This window comes from Erythrolamprus reginae, chromosome 4, assembly GCF_031021105.1.
Source record: "Erythrolamprus reginae isolate rEryReg1 chromosome 4, rEryReg1.hap1, whole genome shotgun sequence".
Lineage (NCBI taxonomy): Eukaryota > Metazoa > Chordata > Lepidosauria > Squamata > Dipsadidae > Erythrolamprus > Erythrolamprus reginae.
In genome coordinates this window covers 51,014,363-51,038,217 of record NC_091953.1, presented here as the reverse complement: position 1 = coordinate 51,038,217, position 23,855 = coordinate 51,014,363, and the positions used below count along the sequence as shown (strand labels likewise).

At 34.4% G+C, this 23,855-nt stretch overlaps 1 protein-coding gene across 4 annotated transcripts in view; it reads right to left on the bottom strand.

Annotated features, from left to right (window-relative positions):
* Window positions 1-23,855, bottom strand: part of ROBO1 (roundabout guidance receptor 1) — a 263,181-nt gene that overhangs the window by 36,196 nt on the left and 203,130 nt on the right. For 2 of the 4 annotated variants that reach the window (XM_070750258.1, XM_070750260.1), the window contains exons 14-21: window positions 23,398-23,629; window positions 22,842-22,963; window positions 19,657-19,828; window positions 13,720-13,917; window positions 7,566-7,592; window positions 5,021-5,063; window positions 2,211-2,365; window positions 926-1,261 (exon numbers count right to left, since the gene is read on the bottom strand). In XM_070750258.1, coding sequence (XP_070606359.1) covers window positions 926-1,261; window positions 2,211-2,365; window positions 5,021-5,063; window positions 7,566-7,592; window positions 13,720-13,917; window positions 19,657-19,828; window positions 22,842-22,963; window positions 23,398-23,629 — 1,285 coding nt within the window. The remainder of the gene's footprint in view (window positions 1-925; window positions 1,262-2,210; window positions 2,366-5,020; window positions 5,064-7,565; window positions 7,593-13,719; window positions 13,918-19,656; window positions 19,829-22,841; window positions 22,964-23,397; window positions 23,630-23,855) is intronic. The other 2 variants (XM_070750259.1, XM_070750261.1) reach the window with 1 other exon arrangement.

The following is a 23,855-nucleotide window of genomic DNA, read 5'->3' as shown; positions in this document are numbered from 1 at the left end:
GCTAAAAGCCACATGAATATTTAACTGTCTTATTTATTAGAATATTTTGACGGTTTATTTTTGAGAATGTTACACTAATTACTAGGCTGAGAAATTTCAAATTAATAAGTTTTATATCTAGAAAGAGATTTGTTCATCCAAATTTGATTAATGTTTTTCTAATCAATAATTGTTGTGAGTGTTCCATGTCAGCCTTTAGAATTGTCAGATTCAGAAGATGAAGATTATGTAGAAGGTGTTAATTACCCTGATTTAAGAGATGTGGAAGAAGCTAGTGAGGATGAAAGTGAAATAGAACAGCCGTCGGACGAAAGCATGCAGTCATGTTTCTTCTGATAATTGGAGTATAGAAGGGAGTCTTTAGTTAAGTGCAAAGTTCAGAAAGTTACAGAAAAGAAGAGATGAAATTGGGGGGGAGAGGTTTTAATATGCTATTTAGAGTGTGTAAATTATTTAATTAATTACATCACTTCCAAAATTGAATGGAAGAGATGGATGCTTTTCTTCAAAGTGCTAGAAACAAAAATAGTGGCATATACCGCCTCTCTAATAATAATAAACTGCTTTTTAATAGTGTGAACCTGACTCAGAGATAAGAAGTAGATAGACTGTTATTTTAGAAAGAATTATAACTTCGTAGTTTAGTCTGTGAGATTGGAACGCATTTTTGCATGCCAGATCTGTAATGACGAATCCAATGTGGAAGGAAAAATAAAAGAAATGTTTGAAAATTACAAGCTGAAAAGCTCATATTCTTGAAGCAGCCAGCCAGATCCCAGTCCACGTCCAGAACAGTAATCGGTTTGGAAATTATTTAAATCACTATGAATGCAGTAGCATACAAATTGTCCTTTTTGTTTAAAGAGTTTCAAAACTCTTTACAAGATTTAAAACACAAAGTAAGTAAATACTACAAACTATTTACCTTTGTTTAATTTGTTTTGCTCCATTATGTTGTATTGAATTGGTGCAACTTCTTGTTTCTGTTGTGTAGATGGCTTCCAATGCTTTTCATTTGAATCACTACTATTACTGTTTACATTATTGCTTATGTTTGACTGGATAAGTTGAGTAGTGGCATATGGTGTAGGCTGTCCTGGTTGGTTGACAAATCTTCCATCTTTCAGATTTGGGCTATTGAATGTTTTCATTTCATTGATTTTGTTGCTGAGGTCCACATCACCATAAACTGTTGATTCAGGCAACATCAAGTTTGTTTGCTTATTCTCCAGCTGATTGTTGTAATTTGCTATACAGTCAGCTATCCATATTAGGAAGTAAAAAATTCAAAAATATATTCAGTTACAGCATGCATTTTATGTGCACATGACTTTGGTATGCAAAATGAATTTCTAACAACATAGTTACACTGAATAAAGGGAAATTAACATCTAAGCTGTCATAAGGAGATCATTCTGTTCCATGGCTCCAAAACTATATGTACCTCTTAATGAAAGTTCATCCAGATCCTTGGTAATTTTATTTCAACTAGTCCTTTCAGAAACAAATTTATTTATTCCTTGATTTATCTCAGCATACAATTTTTAAAGTCCATCTTACCATAGTGATGCTAAGTGGCACACAAAAAATTAAAACCAAAGGAACAAACATGGTTTATAAACAATATATACAAAAAGGTCAATATTCTAAATGTCTAAGGTTGAAAAAAGGTTATTTTTAATAAAACAAGAATTAAAAACCAACTAACAAGGCTTTTTGAAGCGTTTAGACCAAATGCATGGGATTTAGACTAAATACCACATTCAGGTCTTAAATCCCTTGAGATTGAACAACAGTTTATGTCAATTGCATCACAGGAGAATGCTGTTCCACAGAACAGACATAGTGACAGAGAAGACACATGATAGTAATATCTTCCTTCCCCAAGATTCTTGATAGCAGTATTGACTCTTTGGTATTAAATTTGGACCCTGAACTTGTTTCTGAATGACAAATATCTGTATCTAAAAAAGAGCTATAGCACATCATTGTGTTTTGAAATTTTTTTATTTCCTTAAAATTCTACATTTTAAACAAAAATAAAATATCTTGTTATGTTCTTCAAATCTATGTACTACATATGGCTGCATATAAATAGCAATAGGAATATTTATATAATGTGACTGATGTGATGTGACCGAACAATATAGGTGCCGGAAAGTTGGAACTGTTATAATAATGATGGTGATGATAATGATAAATAATAATACCTGGTCGAGAATAAGTAGTAAGGTTGCTGTCACTGTTTCCATTGCCTGATGTACAACAGTTAATAGAACAATCATTATGATTATTCCCAGTATTAGGCCACGTATCTGCAAGCCAGGGCTGAGTAGTAGGTTCATTGATGTTTAAAAGACCTGGCCTTAAAAAGACAGTTAATGCATCAGTTGTTACATTTTTGAAAAAAAGGAAATAAGTAAATTTAAAAGAACACACTGATTATCCTTAAGAGCCACCGGTCCCAAATATTCATGATTATTCTAGAAATCAAAATGCAGTAAAGTCGTTCATGGGCTTGCCATGAAAGGTGTCTTGTTTCTTGATATCTATTCTGAAAATCATTTTTGAGTTCATTACATATTTCAAAAATACTCACTATACATTTCTGATAAATGCTGTAGAAATGTGAAACTATATAGAAGTTCAGCAAGTAGTAATTCTATAGCTCAGATGAACAAATATTATTTTCTAGACTTTTTGTAATGAATTCTGCAATGTTTATATTAATTTATGCTTTTCTGTTTTATTTGAGTTTGAGATATTCTGGATGGCACATGAGAGGAACCCACTGCAAATTATACTCTGTAGAAAAGATTAAATTACCTAGAATTTTATTTAAAAACTAAAAAATACCCAGGACAAACACTCTTACTTTTGGGGAACAAACCTGAACATTATGAGTAAGACTGCACTCTTATAGTCTACGAATCTACGGAGAGGGGCAGCATACAAATCAAATCAAATCAAATCAATCAATCAATCAATCAATCAATCAATCAATCAATCAATAAATAGTGGCTATTCATGAAGCCAAGAAAATTCAAATAAAAAACTTGGTGTGTATGCGTTTTTACATATTAGTAAATAAGAAATCTAGAGGTGAGTTGCATAAATCAGTGGTATCTAAACTATTTTGGCACCTGGGACCATTTTGTGGAAGACAATTTTTCCACAGACTGGGTGGAGATGAGGTACATAAAACCTAGATCCCACACATGTGCAGACAACTTCAAATAAAATTTACAGTTTATTCATTTCCCATTTTATGTCATTCCACTTTAAAAAAAATCATTGTTCATGTGTCTAGTATTGGCTGGTAACCCCCCCCCCCCTTTTAGAAATTAATATTGTTCAGCCATTTGCTAAAAGATATAGAAAACTCAAAGTGGGACATGGATCTCCACCTCTACCTCTCTCAAGGCTACTAATGTGAAGAATATAAAGGATTACAGTTTATATGGTGCAGATAATTTTATAATAAGTATTTTGACTTCACAAATTAGCAACTGCCAATTCCCAGGTTGTTCTGCTGCCTTTATATGTCAAAATCTACCAAGTGTTTCATTTTTATCATTGATTATTATACAAAGTGAAAATTTAAAAAAATGAAATATCATATTTTTCGGACTATAAGATGCACTTCTCCCTCAAAAAAAAAGTAGAAATGATTGTGCATCTTATAGAGTGAATGTTGCTGAAGCCCTGCCCACCCGCCAGCTCCCCCCCTTTGGTCTCTGCCTCCCAGCAATTTGCCTCTTTGTGGCAAACAGCAAACAGTCTGGTCAGCTCAGCACAGCCTGATTTAGCACAAGCAGCTGATTGGATCTACCTCCTGGAATACCACCAATCAGCTGTTTTCCAGGCTGCAGGGATCACCACCACCCATCGCTGCTGCCACCTATCACGACCTCCATGTGCCCCACTTTCGGCCTCTGCACATCTCTTTTTCAGCCTGTTCCAGGTGGCAGAGATAGGTGGCTCAGAGGCTGGAAATGAGGAGCAGGGGGACGGCAAGAGGTGACAATGGCAATGGGCGGCAGCGATTCCCCACAGCCTGGAACAGCTGATTGGTGGTATTCCGGGAGGTAGATCCACTCCCCAATCAGCTGCTCATGTTAAATCAGGCTGTGCTGAAGCTGACCAGGCTGTTTGGTATTTGCTGCAAAGAGGTAAATTGCTGGGAGGCAGATATTTTTGTCTTGTTTTTCTCCCTAAAAGCTAGGTCCATCATATAGTCTGGAGTGTCTGATAATCCAAAAAGTATGGTAGTTACTACAAGAGGTCATATTGCTTATAAAGTAAGTCTGCATAATCAGTCAGAGAAACATCAGTGCCATTTAAGATTATGATACGGTCTCAAAATAAGAAATGTAGCTACTTCAATATAACAAGCAGTTTGAAAATGTACCCGGTACCACTTTAAAGGATTTACACATTCCTGATTATGAAGTAAAAATGTAATCAAAACCTCATACATTCCTAAAAAAATGTAAACATCTTTTTAAAGAAAATATTTCATGTTTCTAGTCAGATAAAATGCATACCAGTGATTCAATACAATATCAAGAACTTTTTGCTTCTTTCACAATATAATTAATTTATGAATAATCCTTCAGTGAAATGTTAATGGCATTTATTTGTTAAAACACATTGTCAGTGATAAACACCTTAAAACAAGTGGAATTTCATTCATTTCTCATTTATTCTGTAACCAGAAATCATAATATAGTTTCCTTTTTTAATTTATAGAAACATAGAAGTCTATCCTATAGAATAGTGTTTAAATTTAAACCTTTTTGATTAAACAGCATTATTAAATGTGCAATAGAGCTAAAATTTTCAGTCTTTAATTTTTTTGTCACTTCATTTTCTCATGATAGCAAAATTTACAGTTTGAGGTTAAAGTGCTCCCTCTGCTGTTTAATTCCGGTGATGCTTGTTTGCCTGTGTGCAAAGTTAAATTTGAAATATTCTAGATAATTTTGCTGCATTTTATGGTGAAAATTAACATAATTACCTGCCTCCAGTGCTTACAGCTTCTCCTCCTCTTTGATATGTTACTGAAAGATAAATAAGAAAATATTATTGTTAATTCTTTGACCAAGATCAACTATGAATCTTGATAGGTAACTTCAGAAATGCATTTGCTTATTTAAGGAAATCCTAATCTAAAATATTAATTTTTTCAGAGTTTTCTATACAGATTTTCCTATAAGTAAACTGTACTAATGTAGATATTCACAGGATTGTACTGCTTATCTTAACTTTATCCCATCTCCTCTTTGAGGTAAAAATGAAAGATAATTCCAAAGCATATTGTTTGATGAACAATAGCAGTGTTCCCTCTAATTTTTTTTGGGGGGGCGGGCGGAAAAGTATAGTGTCTGAGCGGCAGTCCCTTTGGGACTGGGCGACACAGAAAAAACAAATAAACAAACAAACAAACAAACAAAAAACCCACCCTGTTTTGCCTCAGAGAATTTCAAAATAAAATACTGTACTGTGTGTCTATAACAGTGAGCTCATAATAGGGCAACTCTATCAATATCAAAATGCCACTTAAATAGTTGAGCTAGTTTCAAACTAGGTTTTTATTTTCTTTCTCTCTTCCTTACTCCCATTCTTTTTCTTTTTCTTCCTCTCTTTTTTCTATCTGTTTCTCTCTCTTCCTCTCTCTCTCCTTCCCTCTCACTCTTTCCCTCTCGGCTTCTGGGCAGGTTTGGAAAACTCTGAGTTGATGATGATTTTTAAGTGAGCGATTGCTCACTGCTCAGCTTAGAGGAAACTATGAACAATAGTACAAGAATATGTTTTTAAAATGTGCTTAATGGTTATCAGTGCATTTATAAATAAGAATTAAGCCAGAAAAGGAGTCATACATTAAATGAATTTGCTCTGCAGTATGGAAAGATTTGTAATTAAATCAGTGTTTTAAAAATCAGCCACCTTTTTAGAACTCCAAAATGGCAGTCTGCAATGCAGAGGTTAATATTTATAATTGCAATAGGATAATAAATAAAAGTTTAAAATTTGATTAAAACAGCATTAATTTCAAATTATTGATTGTGAAATCTTTGTTCCTTACTGGAAAGCCACCACTTACAGAAATAATTTCATTTTTCAGAGATGTTAGACTGAGTTTAAATACGTTAATGTTGAGAATGAATTCCCCAATGGTAGCAGTATACTTAAACTAACAGTTTAAAAATATCAGCAGAATGAACACACTTTTGATATTAATCTGCAACTTCAGATCAATTCTAAACATGTTTAAATTTAATCCAAAGCTAACAGCAAATGAGGAGTAAAAATAATAAAAACACCAGAAAGAATTTTAGGGTCAATAACTTTTCATATTCTGCAAGTGATTCATAAAACTATTTTTACATAGAATTGTGTAGATCATTTTTGTGATGTAATAAATCCTTAGAAACAATGTTAACATTCATGTTAAGAATGGCTTTTGACAACACACAGTTTATTGGGATACTTTCTGAAAGAAGTATTTATTTATGTTTCTGTTTAACAGAAGCTACTAAAATATGAAGTGGGAAAAATGCTTTGAATCAATATGGGAACATTGTTGCAGTGTACTTAATGCTTCCTTATGCATATTTCCTACGGCATCTTGTCCTAGGTGGCAACTACGCAAGCCGAGGGGGGAAAAATAGCTTTTTAAAGAGCCACTGACAAGTACAGCAAACTACATACTCCATACTAAATCCTGCTTCTGATCCCAACAGCTGCACACCCCTATTTTCTCTGGATATTTATGACTGTTACATTGACATCTGTAGGAATGGCTCAAAATTGGTAAGATAGCAGATAGAGCATTGCAACCTCTGCAAAAGACATATATCATTCCCCTCCCCCGCACTGTTACTAATCTATTTGTCCAATACTCAAGAGTAGTAGACATTTAAGGATATTTAAGGATCAGTTTGAAAGATGGATAATAAGCTAGGTTAAAGTTCAGACAGGATTACACATTAAATTAAATATCATTCATATGTTGTTTCTACATTAAGTCTTATTGGCATTTCCTAAAGCACAGGACATCAGAATCTGAAATTCTACACTACTTGGAATTAGAGCCTATATTATAGAGACAGAAATTATGCAGTGTGTATGGCAAGTTGTAAAGTCAAATCTCTGTAGATGTCTATTTTAATAGTGATAATGTTTGATAAATTAAAATTTATTATAAAAGATGCTGTCTTTTTTAATGTAGTTTCTAATGTTCTTCAAGAACTATTATATGAAAAAAGAGTTTTAGTGGGCAAATATTAAGACTGAACAGAATTATGAAAACAGAGATGGTATAAATTATTGTGGATATTCTTCCCAATGGTGTAAAAGGTTTTAACTCAAATACCAGTGCTAAATCTACAAAACAGATAAAAACAGTTACGGTGATAAAACCTTACCTCCCGTAACATTACTAATTCTTTCTATTTTCAACAATGGGTTTGGTTATACAAGGAAGATGAAAAGGTGAAAGTGACATACGCACATTATACAGACACATGCCAAACTATCAAGGGAAAAGTACAAATATATACCTGTTGGTGTGAAGGTAAAAGACGGGACTGAAAAATCAAACATAATAAAAAACTGGTTATTAAGCTGAAGAAAGAAAGGACAGACCACATAACATTAGTATAAATCAAGACAATAACAGAACATAAAGAAAGAGTAAATATATCTAGACAGACGGAAGCGAATAAAACAAGCCTTGTGGTTTTAAATGGTAGTTTGATATAGATAGAATTTTGGAGGAAGAATGGCATTCTGGTATATTGTGCTCTTGAGAGAAATAAAGTGTGGTTTAGCCTTTCAATGACCTTTTGGTGTTTATGTTTTGCTGCAACTCCATAGACCAAAAATAAAAAAAGGAAAGGAAAATGCCCTACAATAAATCTCAAAGTTTATGGTCACTTTTAAAGTGTTATCAAAACTTTTTAAAAATGCAATGTTTGCTACATTAGGTAACTGTGTTATAGTCTTAATTATTTAATTTAAAAAAATAAAACAAGATTACCATATATAAATTTTAGGCATATGTACTAACATGGTGGGGGTTTGATTAATTGTACTTTAAAGTGTATAACTTTTATTAGTTACTTTCTTAGTGTTGTATCTTCTTTTATGTTATTAAAACAAGTAGTATGTTTAGTTTTGATAATTTCAACTAATAAATTAGTTACAATAACTTGGCTCACCAATTTAAAATATGAACCTCAAAAATTTAGAATAGGTAATTCAGGAAAAAGGCCTTATCTATCTTGACCTCCAAAGGGGACTAATCTCACCCTTTTTCTTTTGCAGATATTTTATATTTTGTTCTGGAAATATTTTTCTAATAAGAAAAATGAAGTTAATGTTCTTGACAATATTAATATTCTGAGCAACATAAATTATGTCTACATTGGCCTAAAGGTTTAGGACTAGTAAACTTCCCACAAAAATGACAGACTGAAGTAGGGATAGTGACAGCATTTTAAGCCTTTTTAAATATTTTTCTACTGGACTAGCATCTTAAGATGTTTAGGAAGGAATAAAACCCTATTATTAAACATGTCCCATATCTGTCTCTGTTCCTAATTTCCTGGAGCACTGGCACTGAAGGAAAAGATAAAATATTTTCAAAACTCTAAAAGCAATGCTGTAAACTATTCAAGCACTTAAAAAAAAATCTTAGTAATCCTCTTATAATTTTTTTCTGATACTCTTTTCACAAAGTAAAAGGTATTCAGTGTCCTTCAGAAGTAGAATAGATATACTGTATTAATAAAATTTTCATACACAAACACTCACACAGACACAGATAAACATATACCCTATTTTTCGGTGTATAGGATGCACCTTTTTCCTTCCTAAAAGAGGCTTATAATTTGGGTGTGTTTTATATTCTGAATGTAGCTTTTTCCCCCCAGCCCTAATTAGCTGCTAACGATCTTCCCAACTCTTATCCTGCACGCTCTTTCATTGTTTCTCTCTGCGAAAAATATTTTCCAAGCCCTAAGTCTTTTCAGGGTTTTTTTCATTGCTCTAACTTGCTCTGAGTAAGTTTCTTTCCAGCACTAACTAGGTGCTAACGATGTTCCCAGCTCTTACTGGCTTGCAAACTCTTTCATTGTTACTCTCTGCAAAGAAGGTTTTCCAAGCCCTAAGTCTTTGCAGGGTTTTCCCCATTGCTCTACTTGCCCAAACTGTTTCTTTCCAGGTGCTAATGATGTTTACAGCTCTTACTGGCTTGCAAACTCTTTCATTGTTACTCTCTCAAAATAACATTTTTAAGCCCTAAAATAATGTCCTGAAGCTGACCAGACTAAGGACGCTAGCCAGATGAATACCTGGTAAGCAGATTCTTTTCCCTATTTTCCTCCCCAAAAACTAAGGTGCGTCTTATATTCCGGTGTGTCTTATACTCCGAAAAATACAGTAGATACTCCCGCACACAGATAAAAAGTTAAGTAAGTTATCCAAAATAACTTCTGTTATAACCATCTGTTCATTAATGGCAAACATTGCCATTATTTTACTCTGAACTAAATGCTTAATATTAAGAATATAAAGTATCATAGAAGAAAACTGTTTACAACTGAGCCACCAACTTATTTATCAAAGTTTACATGAAATTAATGCAATATGTATACACTTTAATGCTATGAATGTGATATAATAATAATAATAATAATAATAATAATAATAATAATAATAATATTTGTATGCCGCCTCTCTCCAAAGACTCGGGGCAGCTCACAACACAATATACAATGTACAAATCCAATATTAAAAAACAGATTAAAATTATTATTTTATTAATTATATTTCATTGAGCACAATATTTAATTTCACACTAAAATTTGGAAGATATGTAAGAATACAAACAGTAAAATAACAAAGAATCAGAATAACGAACTGCATGCTATAGACTTAGCTCCACTTATAGTTAGCTAAAAGTATTAGTCAATAAAATGTTGATCTTAATAAAAGATTGCATGGGACCATGCAATTAGTAAAGCTTTAAAAAAGAACTGTTAAAGTAGTGTGAAGATTATTATTTAATTTTCATGGCTGAGTAGTAATCAATACACATTACTTTTTATTCCAGCTTCATGAAATCTGTCTATGGTATTAGTAATTCTCAATATTGGTACTCTGCTATGTATGTTTTAAATTCTGGAATATCCTGACTTCCTTGATATTTAAATCCTGTCAATTTTATAATGTAACAAAACAGCAGCACAAAAGTCACCATAAATTCTAGGGATTAGTCAACAATATATTTATCTTAGATTTTTCTAATTAGGTTTTATAAATATGCAACTCTGTGACCTTTTCTTCATATTATCGAGAGGTTACACTATTAATATTGGATGCTAAGCATTAACATTCTATGTAAGTGTAACAATTGATTCTTCCAACAGTTGATTTTTCCAAAAACCGACTGCAGGAAAAAATTTAAGTAGAACTACATTATCCAAGTTCATTTCATTTTGACAAAGAACTTCTTTATATTTTTAAATACTTTTGGTGTCTGTTGTATACGTAAGGTCATACTGAAAAGTTGACATTTACTACAGTGTGGTAAAACTGTTCATTTTCAACTCTTTCTTTGGGATAAGTCCTGCTACTTACTCCACATGTGGCTCTAATTATAACATGGTTATTAAAAAAAGATAGAAGAGAAATTCCCACAGCATTTAAGTCATTTTAGCAGACTTATAGCCTGGGACCTATAAGCACATCTGTCTTTTATTAGATTGTATCTAGTTTTTAAAGCTCCTAGCTGTGCCTAGATCTCCAGGTGGTAGCAGGGGCAAAAAGTAAGCTTGTATAATTTGTTTAACTGTCTCCCGCAACTGTGACAGGCTTGATATTAGTTGCCATCACTGTTAAATGAATAAAGTTGATATTCATACACATAATTAATATAGTGTAACCTATGTGAAGCTCCTATTGTAAAGTACAGTACTTGGGGTCTTGGGGAAGGAGCGGCATATAAATCAAATCAAATAAATAAATAAATTTCGGTGTATAAGATGCACCTTTTTCCTCCCTAAATTAGGCTGATAATTAGGGTGGGTCTTATACACTGAATGCAGCTTCCCCCCCCCCAGCCCTAACTAGCTGCTAACGATCTTCCCAGCTCTTACCTTGCAGACTCTTTCATTGTTTCTCTCTGTGAAGAATGTTTTCCAAGGCCTAAGTTTTTGCAGGGTTTGTTTCATTACTCTAACTTTCTCTGAGTAAGTTTCTTTCTAGCCCTAACCAGGTGCTAACAATGTTCCTAGCTCTTACCACTTGGCAAGCTCTTTCATTGTTAATCTCTGCTAAGAATGTATTCCAAACCCTGCCTTTGATTTTTTTTCATTCTCTATTTGCTCCCAATGTTTCTTTCTAGCCCTAACCAGGTGCCAATGATGCTCCCAGCTCTTACCATTTGCAAGCTCTTTCATTGTTAATATTTGCCAAGAATTTATTCCAAACTCTGTCTTTGTAGGGGGGGGGGGGGGGGTTCATTGCTTTACTTGCTCCAGACATTTCTTTCCAGCCCTAACCAGGTGTTATTAATGTACCCAAGCTTTTCATTGTTACTCTCTGTGAAGAATGTTTTCAAGCCCTGTCTTTGCAGGGTTTGTTTCATTACTCTAACTTGCTCTGAGTAAGTTTCTTTCAGCTCTTTCACTGTTACTCTCTGCAAAGGAGAATGTTTTCCAATCCCTCTTTGCAGGGTTTTTTCCATTGCTCTACTTGCAATGTAAGGAAGATCTGAGGAAGGCTACCCATCAGCTGGGGTGTGAGTTCAGATGGGGGTGGGGGCACTAGCTTTCCACCAGGTTCTTTTCTTTTAAAGAGAGTGAGAGAGAAAAGGGGGTGGGGGAATAACAAGCATCTCTAGAGAAAGAAATGTGCATCTCCCATCAATTGCAATGTAAAGACAGAAAGAAAAACAGAATTACACTGCAATTGATGGGAGATACACATTTCTTTCTCTAGAGAAGCTGGTTATTTGCCCACCCCCTTCTCTCTCTCTCTCTCAAAGAAAAGAACCTGGTGGAAAGCTAACTGCCCCCAGCCGAACTCACACTCCAGCCCATTCCAGGTGTCTAGGCTTCATCAGATTTTCCTCAGCTGAGCTTGGTTTCCCACTTGCAGCTGCTCTTCAGAGCTTGGAGCTGTCATGCAGTTGCAGAGCGATGCCAGCTCGAAGTCCAGATAGAGCAGAAGGGGGTGTGAATCTGAACTATGGGGTGGGTGGGTATGGGATGGGGGTAGAGAACCAGGAGGGGAGTCAAGTCTGGCATGACTAATGGAGGAATTCTGGGAGTTGAAGTCCACAAGTCTTAAAGCTGCAAGTTGGAAGATTCCCAAGTTAGAGGGTTAGGAGTGCAAGGGTCCTCAAACCTGGCAAGTTTAAGGCTTGTGGACTTCAACTCCCATTTCTGAGCTAGCATGACTGGTGGAGGAATTCTGGGAGTTGGAAGTCCACAAGTCTTAATTCTGTCAAGTTTGAAGACTCCTGAGTTAGAGATTAGGAGTGCATGGGTCTTCAAACCTGGCAGGTTTAAGGCTTGTGGACTTCAACTCCCATTTCTGAGCTAGCATGACTGGTGGAAGAATTCTGGGAATTGAAGTCCACAAGTCTTGAAGCTGTCAAGTTTGAAATTTGTAAATGGTGTGCATAGTTTTAAAAAGTATAAATGATTGTAAAAAGTATTCTGCTACACTGGAATGTTATTAAACAATGTAATACTACACTATTTGGTTCAGAATGCTTTTTTCCTTGTTTTCCTCCTCTAAAATCTAGGTACGTCTTATAAACCAGTGCGTCTTATATACCGAAAAATACAGTAAATAAATAAACATATGTATGTATGTACTGTATGTATGTATGTATGCATGCATGCATGTATGTATATATGTTAATGAAAATGCAGTATAGTTATTGGAATCACATTCCACTGGGGTTAATCACATTTTCTCTGAGTGCTGAAGCAGTGAAAAAAAAGCTGTTCAAATTAATATACTAGTAATATATATTCTTTTTTAATTTTGGGGTTTTTTATTTTTAGAATATACATTGACATCAATACAAGAACAGTACATCATCCGAGTATCGTTCATTATGGGACAAATGTCAATAATAATATTAATGATATTTGTTACATTAATCAAACTTATGAAATCCTAGTGTTAATATACATATTTGTTTTAAAGCAGTTATTCAATATTTCAATGTTCCATTTTAATGCAAATCACAATATTATTTCAGTTAACATATTACTGCCCTCTTTCAACCTCTAATTATTCCCTCTAATTATTGCTTTTATTCTATTGCATGAAAAATATATGTGCTATTATTCCTCCTATTTCTTATTTCTGGCTTCTAGCCAGCTACCATTACTAATCCTAGTGTTAATATACTTGTATATATTAGGATATAGTCCTTTATTATTTAATTATTTAATGTTCCAGTATACCAGTAATATAAATTCTTCAAAATAATAAAATATTCTTGCCTGAGAAGGAAGCCATAATCTAAGAAATTAATAATAATTCAATCCAGTCTTTGCTTAAAACACATGCTTATGACACATTTTAAATACTATAGGTCTTGGAAAAGTTGTCAATGTTAATTTAAATAATTTCTAGATTTTAAGTGATGAAGATAAATTGATTATATTTATAAAACTTGCAGCAAAATACCTTTTCTGATACCAGCATAAGAACTGGCAAGACCATTTCGTTTTTTCCGATGGCGATATAACCAAATACTGAAAACCATAAGAATAATCCAGCAAGCAGCACCAATTCCAGCAATGAATGCTGGCTGTTTTACAACATCTGAAATCTGCTGAGCTAAACTGACTTGGTCTTCAGATGACACAGGGTTTCCATAGGAATCTGAAAGAGGAAGTTTACAATATTACAAGTTTGATTCTAGAAATAAAATAATGTTACTTATAAGAAATTCACAATATTATATTTATTATTCTCTCTGATATATTTAATAAAATGGTAAACAAACTGATATAAGTTAGATAACTATAATTATATCGGAGTGCTACTTAGCTATTTCTGCTGTATTACGTATATTCTTATATTATATTCTTTTGAACCACGAAATAAGGGCTTGTCCTTATTGCCATGTACTCAAAGGCCTGATTGAGCTTATTATCAGGGGATGTCTTATTTTGGAGGAAACAGGGTACAAACATTAACATTTTCATTAAAATAAAAATCGCATAAACAGATAGAAAAATGTATACCATCATCAACTAACAACAAAAAAGATTGTGATACATAAGCAGCTGATAAACATTTCCATAATTTATTTCTTTATGAATGAAATTTTTATTTTATATAATGTATATGATATAATTTTGAAGCCATAATGATGACTAGGCATTTTGTCATATTACACACTGCAAAGCTGTCCAGAGTCACTGAGTGGGCAGTCATACATATGTTCTTCAATCAATCAATCAATCAATCAATCAATCAAATTCTTATGTTGCATTACTATAATATTTGTAATTGTTTGTATGTCTTTTATTGTTTTAGAATTTAGGATGTGGTTAATTCAAGCAGCCATATGGGAACAAGCAATTAAAATAGTTTTTCCCAATTTTGTTCCCTATATATAATATATAGATATATTAGAGCTGCAGCTTCTATAATTTCTAATCATTTTTGATTAGCTATCACAGCTCAGAGGAATACATAACTTTAGTGAAACTGTTATGCTGTGGCTAAGTCAAACTGCCATTCTCCATAAAACACATATACACATACTGACACATATCATTTTTTTCCTTAGCAATATGTTTAAATCTTATAATATATGCTTATAATATATAATAGCCGCCCCAAGTTTTCGGAGAAGGGCGGCATACAAATCTAAATAATAATAATAATAATATTAATAATAATAATAATAATAATAATAACAACAACAACAACAACAACAAAACAACAACAACAATAAAACATTCATTCAAAAAAAAGTATTTCACCATTATCATATCTTATTATTGTAACCTGGTTCACTGACTTATTTACTGAACCATTCATTGTACACGATTATAATCATGGAGTATATACCGTATTTTTTGCTCCATAAGACGCAGTTTTTTTCCTCCCAAAGTCGGAAGAAAAATCAGCCCCGTCTTATGGAGCGAAGATGCAGGCAGGGAGGGGGGCGGGAGGCTGCGAACTCGGAAGCGCCATCCCGCCGGCTGGCTGGCTAGCTGCTGCCTGGCCCCCTCCGCACCACCAGCGGCGCTCCCCCCGCCAGCCAGCCAGCCAAGCCCCGCGCCCGCCAGAACCGGCTCCTCGCTCTTCCCCCGCCGCCCGCCGCGTTTGCAGGAGGTGGGGAGGGTCGGGCGGCCCGCCAAGGCCAGGAGGGACCCCGTTGCCCCCCTTCCCTCTCTCCGCCCGCCGCTGAGCCTCCTTGACGCCGAGAGGAAATGCCGGCAAAGGCTTTTCTCAGCGGAGGTCTTCAATGTCGGGGGCGCACGGGCGGTTGCGCGCGCTCCCTATCTCCCTGCTAGCCCACTCGGAATATTCAAAATAAGAAAAGCTTTTGCCGGCTTTTCTTATTTCCGAGTGGGCTAGCAGGGAGATAGGGAGTGCGCGCAACCGCCCGTGCGCCCCCGTCATTGAAGACCTCCGCTGAGAAAAGCCTTTGCCGGCATTTCCTCTCGGCTTTTCTCAGCGGAGGTCTTCAATGTCGGGGGCGCACGGGCGGTTGCGCGCGCTCCCTATCTCCCTGCTAGCCCACTCGGAATATTCAAAATAAGAAAAGCCTTTGCCGGCAAAGGTTTTTCTTATTTTGAATATTCCGAGTGGGCTAGCAGGGAGATAGGGAGCGCGCGCAACCGCCCGAGCGCCCCCGACATTGAATATCACCTTCGCCGGACCCGTCACCGCTGAAAAGAACGGAGAGAGAACGAGAGTGAGTGAGAGCAACAGACAGCAAGATAGAAAGTGAGAAAGAGAGAGTGAGAGAAAGGGGGGAGAGAAAGAGATAGCAAGAGAGAGAGAACAAGAGAAAGAAAGAGCGTGAGAAAGAAAAAAAGAGAGAAAGAGTGAGAGAGAGAGAAAGCCAGAGACAGAAAGAAAACAAGAGAGAGAAAGTGAGAAGAGAGAGAAAGAGGGGGAGAGAGAAAAAGAGAGGGAGAGGGAGAAAGAGAGAGGGAGAGGGGGAGAGGGGGGAGAGAAAGAGAGAGGGAGGAGAGATAGCAAGAGAGGGAGAGAGAGAAAGGGAGAGGGAAAGGGGGAGAGAGGGGGGAGAGAAAGAGAGAGGGAGGGAGAGAGAGGAGATAAAGGAAGAGGAGAGAGAGAAAGGAAGAGAAAGAAAGAAAGAGGGATAGAAAGAGAGAGAGAGAGATGCTCAGTGAGCCTTTCTTTGAAGTTGCCTTTCTTTCTTTCTTTTTCTCTCTTGCTCTCTTGCTCTTTCATTCTTTTTTCTTTCTCTTGCTTTCTTTCTTTCTCTTGCTTTCTCTCCTTCCTTCCCTCCTTCCATTTCTTTCATTCCCCCTCTCTATTTTTATTTCTCTTTCATTTTCTTTCTTTCTCTTTCTTTCTTTCTTTCTTGCTCTTTTTCTTTCTCTCTTTTACCTTCCCTTCCTCTATTTCTTCTTTTCTTTCTCCTTCCTACCTTCTTCCCTCCCTCCCTCCCTTCAGTCCTTCCTCTCTTACTCTCCCCTTTCATAAGTTTCCTTGCTTTCTTCCTCTGTTCCTGTCCCTTCCCCCTTTCTTTCTTTCCTTCCTTCCTTCCTTTCCTCCCTCCATTTCTTGCTTTCCTTTTCCTTCCTCCCTTCTTTCCTCCCTCACTCCCTTCTTTCACTCCTTCCTCTCCCCTTTTTGGCTTAAAATATTTTTTTTCTATTTTCCTCCTCTAAAATCTAGGTGCGTCTTATCAGCAGGTGCGTCTTATAGAGCGAAAAATACGGTAATACATTTTAAAATTTTACTTTATATAATATCATCAAAAATCTTTTCAGTGAAATGTGTTTTCCCTGTTACATCAACACTTAGTATTAATTCATTGTAAACACAAGTAGTCATACTAAAAAAAGGAAAATATTATAAAACAAATAAAATGATATTCCAAACCAAATTTCTACATATACAGTTATTGCAGTAAGTGTGTCAAGTTTGTCAAAGTACAAAAACTCTCCTTAAACCTCTTTCGTTCTAATGGAACATATTAGTGAGCTAATTAACATAATGATAATGATATTCAGTTTACACTACAGATATCTGCATAATTTCTTATGTGATGAGTACAACATTACAGTTATAGCCTCCTAGGGATACAAAATCACAACCCAATTCTCAGGTTTTCCTTTTAAATGTTATCATAAATGAAACATTAATCTGTATAATACTTCTACTGAATATTATCATTATGCATGAAATATGCATCTATCCAAACTTTTCAATGTTTCAATTTAAAGTTCTCAAATTTAACATTTATTCTATGAACAAGCAAAGAATGAACCTTACCAAATAAAAAAGTAACTAACTTTAGCCAATGAAAACACATTTTTTAATTTGTGAATTCATTATGACAACAAGACAAATCTATTTGACTTTGCAAACCTTTTCAGATGGATAACATGTTGATGTCATACTTGAACAAAGTCTTAGGCACATTTTTCTTGGACATTTTAAAACATTGAAACAAATGTAAATATAAAATATTCAAAATTGCACACACACACAGAGAGAGAGAGACACAGAGAGAGAGACAGAGAGAAACACTAATAGCATTAGTGAGGCTCTATTCAGTCCACTGTAGGGGTTACAGCTTAACACAAAAGAACATTAGGGAGTTCGGTTATTTGCATTTGCTGGCATATTATCACAAAAGCCATGTTAATTAGTTCACAAAATACACTTCATAATGGGAGCTGTTGCAGCAGTAACATTCATTACATTTGAGATGTCTAAGACATGAAGCATACAATTAAAATGCATAATTATTTGAGTGAAGCTTCTAATAAATGCACATAGGTTAATTGTTTTATGACTTTCTTGTACTAGAAAAATGATGTGTCTTAAAGCCTGTCTCCTGAACAATTCCAGAAGAGCTATAAGAAAATAATTAACTGTTGATTATAGTATATATATGTATGTAATTCAGCACTGAACCTACAGTGGAAGGGTACTGACTTTTATTTTGGCAAAAACAATAAACTCCTTTATATCATACCTAAAATAAAACATGGTGTTCCTATTTCTGGTTTGAAAGGCTATGTTCACTGAATAATGAAAACACTTTCTGTTTGCTCCTCAGCAACTCTGTAGTATTTTAAAGGGCCATTTTAGTTAGAAAATAGGCAAATATCTTTTAAAAAAGAAAACAAAAACTACCTCAAGCATAGGAATCCAAGGCTGAAATAAAACCATTCCACATGACATCTCAGGTCTAATCTTCTAACCAAAACCCCCAATACAGCTACTGCTAAAGATTAAAAGATTGAATGGTGGGTTTCTGTGAGAAACATTGTCCATTATAGTAACCACTACTAAGAGTGCCAGATCAGCCTAGGATAGGCAGTTGATAGGAGCTTTATAAGAAAAACTGAAATCGTAACCTGTTTCCTTAGATCAGGGATAGGCAAAGTTGATTCTTCTAAGACTTGTGGACTTAGAAAATCATATTAGCTCAGGAATTCTGTGAATTGAAGTCCACATGCCATAGAAGAGCCAACTTTGCGTACCCCGCCTTAGTCTATGTCCTACTTACAGTTTCCATCTGGTACGGTACTTTAGGCTTTGGAATCACAGATTAAACCAAAGCATATGCTTGCCTTACTATTATCACTGGCTACTGGTATGATTCATGTAGAATGCAAGGTCCTGGAACAACTTGCCTCCTAGCAGTTCTGGAAAGCCTTGACTGTTGTAAAGCTTCAAGTGACAAATATATTATAAGTATCTTTACATTATAATTTTAACTGTAATTGTTTTATTGGATTTTATTGTTTTTATTTCTGTATTAGCTACAGTTCACTACTTAGAATTGCCGGTGACTAAAGTGATTTATAAGGTTTATCAATTCATAATTAATTAATTAAATAAATAAATACATTTGGTGACAATGAGATAGCAAGTCAAAGCATGTAACTTTCAACAGAAAGGGAGTCCTTCAGATTCCCGACATACTGTTGTGAAGTTCATTATCAGTAAATAATGACAGCAAATATGTTAATAGCTACAGAACCTATGGATTGAAAAGGATCTATAACAGGGATGAAATTCAATTATTTACTGGCTCTGGGGGCATGGCTTGGTGGGCGTGGTAGGGGAAAGATACTGCAAAATCCCCATTCCCTCACCACTCCTGGGGAAAGGATATTGCAAAACTCCATTCCCACTCCATTTTGTGGCCAGCCAGATGTGGTATTTGAATAACTCAACATTTCTTTTTCTAGTTCCCCAGAACCTGTCAGAACCTGCTGAATTTCACCCCTAATCTATAACACAGTAATAAAACAAAGAAAAATAAGATTCTTTATCAAAAGCAAGTTATGCTTGTTCCTTATTCTGTACAGACAAAAGAGAACGTGCCAAACTTCACTACACTATATAAAAATCTAAATGTTCAACAAAGCATTATAAATGGCTCACCTAACTGAATAAATTGTGGTTCGCTCTTCACTCCAGCTCCAGCTCCAGTACTTGCTGCTACTTCAACACTATATTTAATACCAGGAACTAGAGATGGAATTATTAGAGAAAATGTAGAACCATCCACAGTCTTATTTATATGGTATCGACTTTCATTTCCAAGGCACCAAACCTAGAAGGAATTTTTAAAAATAATATTTTTCTTCATGGATTAAAATGCACCATATGATATTTTCTGCTTTACACATAAAGATGAATTTAGCTATACGGATACACATTTGTAATGGCTGCTAACAACTTGATAAAAATAGCACAAAACTAAGTTAATAAAATAACTGGTTTATTTTTAAAAATGCATGACTAATGTAAGCATTATTGGAGCAAACATCAGTATCTTAGAACTCCTTGATAGTAGAACATTGGATTTTTACCACCTAATATTTACAGAAGAACTATATCTGTAAAAATTGAAACAAAATTCAAAACAAACATGTTATCAAAACATGTTATTCATGTCAACATGTGTAATCTCTTTTTAGAAATTATTTACAAAAGGATCACCATAAAAATATTTATTGAATGGACAATTTAAAACCAACTGTCTATTAAATTCAACTTTATGCAATCAATAAACTGATATCATGCGTACAACTTCATAACTAATATTTCAGTTGTATATTAATTTGTCATTTCCATAACTTGAAATTTCCATTTCAAGGTTGACTCAGCCTTCCATCCTTCCGAGGTGGGTAAAATGAAGACCCAGATTGTGGGGGCAATATGCTGCTCTGTTTAAAAAAAGTGCTATTGCTAACATGTTGTAAGCCGCCCTGAGTCTAAGGAGAAGGGTGGCATAAAAATCAAATAAATAAATAAATAAACTGCAAAAAATGTAAATTTAGTCAGTTCAGCCTGCTTTAGAGACAACATATTTTTATGCTATTTGTAATGTAGTGTGAAGTAAAATTTTGTTCATTGCATCTGAAGAAGATCTATAAATTGTATACTAATATTATTGAATTATTTTTGTTAGATTACAATATTAAGACATCGCCACAATTTCAATGGAACATAATCAACAATATTAAAACTTGTTAATAATTATCTACTAACTGAAATAGGAGTGGTGTAAAAAGTTAAGTGTTTTGGGATAAAATTAAACTCCTGGTAACTTCATTGATTTTTTGGCACAATACACAAGTAATTTTCCACTACTTATGCTTTCCCACAACTTCCAAAATTAACTCATTACTCTAAGATTTTCTGGTATTCTTCCATTTAAATGCTAACAGGACTACAACTCTTTTTTTCTTACTTTTTAAAAAGCGTATGGCACGCGTTAGACAGGAATCACCAAGGTGGCTGACTGCCTCTGTGAAAGGAATTGGGGGAGGGGGGCAATGTTATCTTTACTCATGGGATGCCTGAATGCTGGTAAGCATTTGGGGAGGCTCCTTTCTTGTGCCTATGCCAGGGGTGAAATTTAAAAATTTTCCTTACTGGTTCTGTGGGTGTAGCTTGAGGGGTATGGTAGGGGAAGGATACTGCAAATTCTCCATTCCCACTCCACTCCAGGGGTAGAACACTGCAAAATCCCCCTTTCCTCCCTACTCTGAGGTCAGCCTACTCAAAATTTCCGCTACCGGTTCTCCAGAACCTGCTGAATTTCACACCTGTCCTCTGTGGTTTATTCACTCATGGGAATGAACTGTGTGCAGACCCAGCATTTTATCACGCAAGCCACCGTGGGCCCCCCTATTTTGTCTAAGTACTGTCAGTTGATAGGGCTTGATACATAAAGGTAAATACACAAACGTCCTCAATTTGACTCTTGTGAATTTCCTTGGCAACAATAAAGTATTTTTTATTGTTTTACTCTGCAATGTTTTGCTATCTTATAGTCTACCCTATAGGCCCAATTATTGCTGCCTACATACTAATCATTTAAATACTAAGGCTGAGCCTGCCTGAACCTCGAAAAGCTCAGCCAAAGCAAGATGTCTTCAGCTAACATCCTGGAATGTTAATTCTGTATGATCAATATTATTTTAAAAGCTGAAGAAATGTCAAACAAAAACACATGAAATAAATAATTCCTATTACTGTATATTCTTTAGAACTTATAAAATTTAAAAACAAAAGTTTAAAGTTTATTTTATTTATTTATTTGTCAAACATGTATAGGATAGTAGTAGTTTGTATAAACATAAGTAAAAAATATAACGATAAAAGAGGACAATAGGACAGTAAGAAAAGGCACACCTTGTTGAAAGTCATCCAACATAAATACAATTTGATTACATGGACTTTTACAAGAAAGTTAAATTATATGTATATTTAATTTACTAGATGATTATAGATGTGCTATAAGTAATATTGCGAAATTGTACTGAAGAACTTTTTTTAAAAGTTGATTGAAATTGTCCTATTATACTGTGTATTTTTTCCCAAGAACTAAACTTGGAATCTAATCTAATTAGTCAGTCACAAGATACACTCTTAATTTCTCCTTTAAACACATTTTTTAAAAGAAAGGAATATAACTTAAATCAACTTTCCCAATTGATAGTTTCTAAAATCTTAATTCTTCAAAAACAGTTGGAAAGTTGAAGATAAAATTAAAAGTTAAGCACTGTAAAATCATACTTCTAATTTTTCACTGACATTAATGCCCACTTTAACAGTTTTAACTGAAGGGCAACTCATGACTTGAAAATGAAATATTAAATCTATATTCTCAGTAATGTGGATGTTAAATATTCAGCCCTACCCTAATACTGATATATAATCTAGAACTAGATTTATTTTTTTTCCTGAAAGAAACTATACAATATTATTTAGTATTACAGCTAAACTGCATGATTAGTTAAATGTATATTTTAACCCAGACATATTTATTTGAATTCAGTTTTGTATAGCTAATTTTTCAGCATTCTCAGTCTTTTATTTAAATAACTTTTTACTTATAGTAGTGATTCTAAGCAACAAATATATGCAATTTGTTCCTATAGGATATCATCATTAATATTATTTTAACATGAAAACATTATAAATATATTGAAATCCTTGTGAAGAGTGTTACTTCACAATATGTTGATTTTTACCACCAGATGGAGCTACGTAACCACAAAAAACCTCTGTATAAATATTTCCTAATAATTTGTCTAGTTAAAACTATGAATCACCTTGTATTCTTGAACCATTCCATTTTGGGTATCCTCTGGGGGAGGCTGCCAAGTTACTACAATTGCAGTGCCATTTCCATCATTCTTGGTGACTGAAACACTTTGTGGAGGAGCACTTGGAGCTGGTTTTGGAAGAAAGCATATTTATGATCGAAACGGTACTTTTACTGTCATTTTACTATCACTATAGATGTCATTTAAGAAGATACATTTAAGTCTAAAAATCCAAAAACATATCTTGCAATATCAAGTGAAGGACAGGAGGGATGGAAGGGAGAAAGGAAGATCTAATTTGTTTAAAAATATATTACTTTTGTATTTTTCTGACATAGTGTTTTTTTTATAAACTGAACCAAAAATGATAAAGTCCAAAGTGTTGCATAACTAAACTCTTAAAAAGAAAATAATAATTATTCATTGATATAGCAAAAAGTAATGCAGGGCTACTTGGAAGTTGATACTTGTCATCAATATAAGGAGAAAGATAAAAAAAATTCATAATGAATATGAGTTAGAAATACTTAAAAAAACCTATGGCAGTTATACTACTACATACCTTCTTCAAACGTTTTGGCAAATTTCACTTCACTATCAGCTCCTTGAAATTCATTAAAAAAAGGTCGAGCCTTAATTTCATAGTTCACTCCTTTTTTGAGTTCAGGAATTACAATGCTGTTTTTTGTTGGTGTCCTTACATCAAAAATCAACCATTCAGATTCCCCTTGAGATGAAGCTGTTGTTCTGTACAAAATTTTATATCCCTGAATATACTGGGATTGTTGGTCAACCTAACATTAAAGACAGAACACCCATATTAAATAATAAATATATATATATATATATATTTACTAATCAACCATTCAGATTCCCCTTGAGATGAAGCTATTGTTCTGTACAAAATTTTATATCCCTGAATATACTGTATACATTAAAGACAGAGCACCCATATTAAATTAATACAGTATATCTATCTATCTATCTATCTATCTATCTATCTATCTATCTATCTATCTA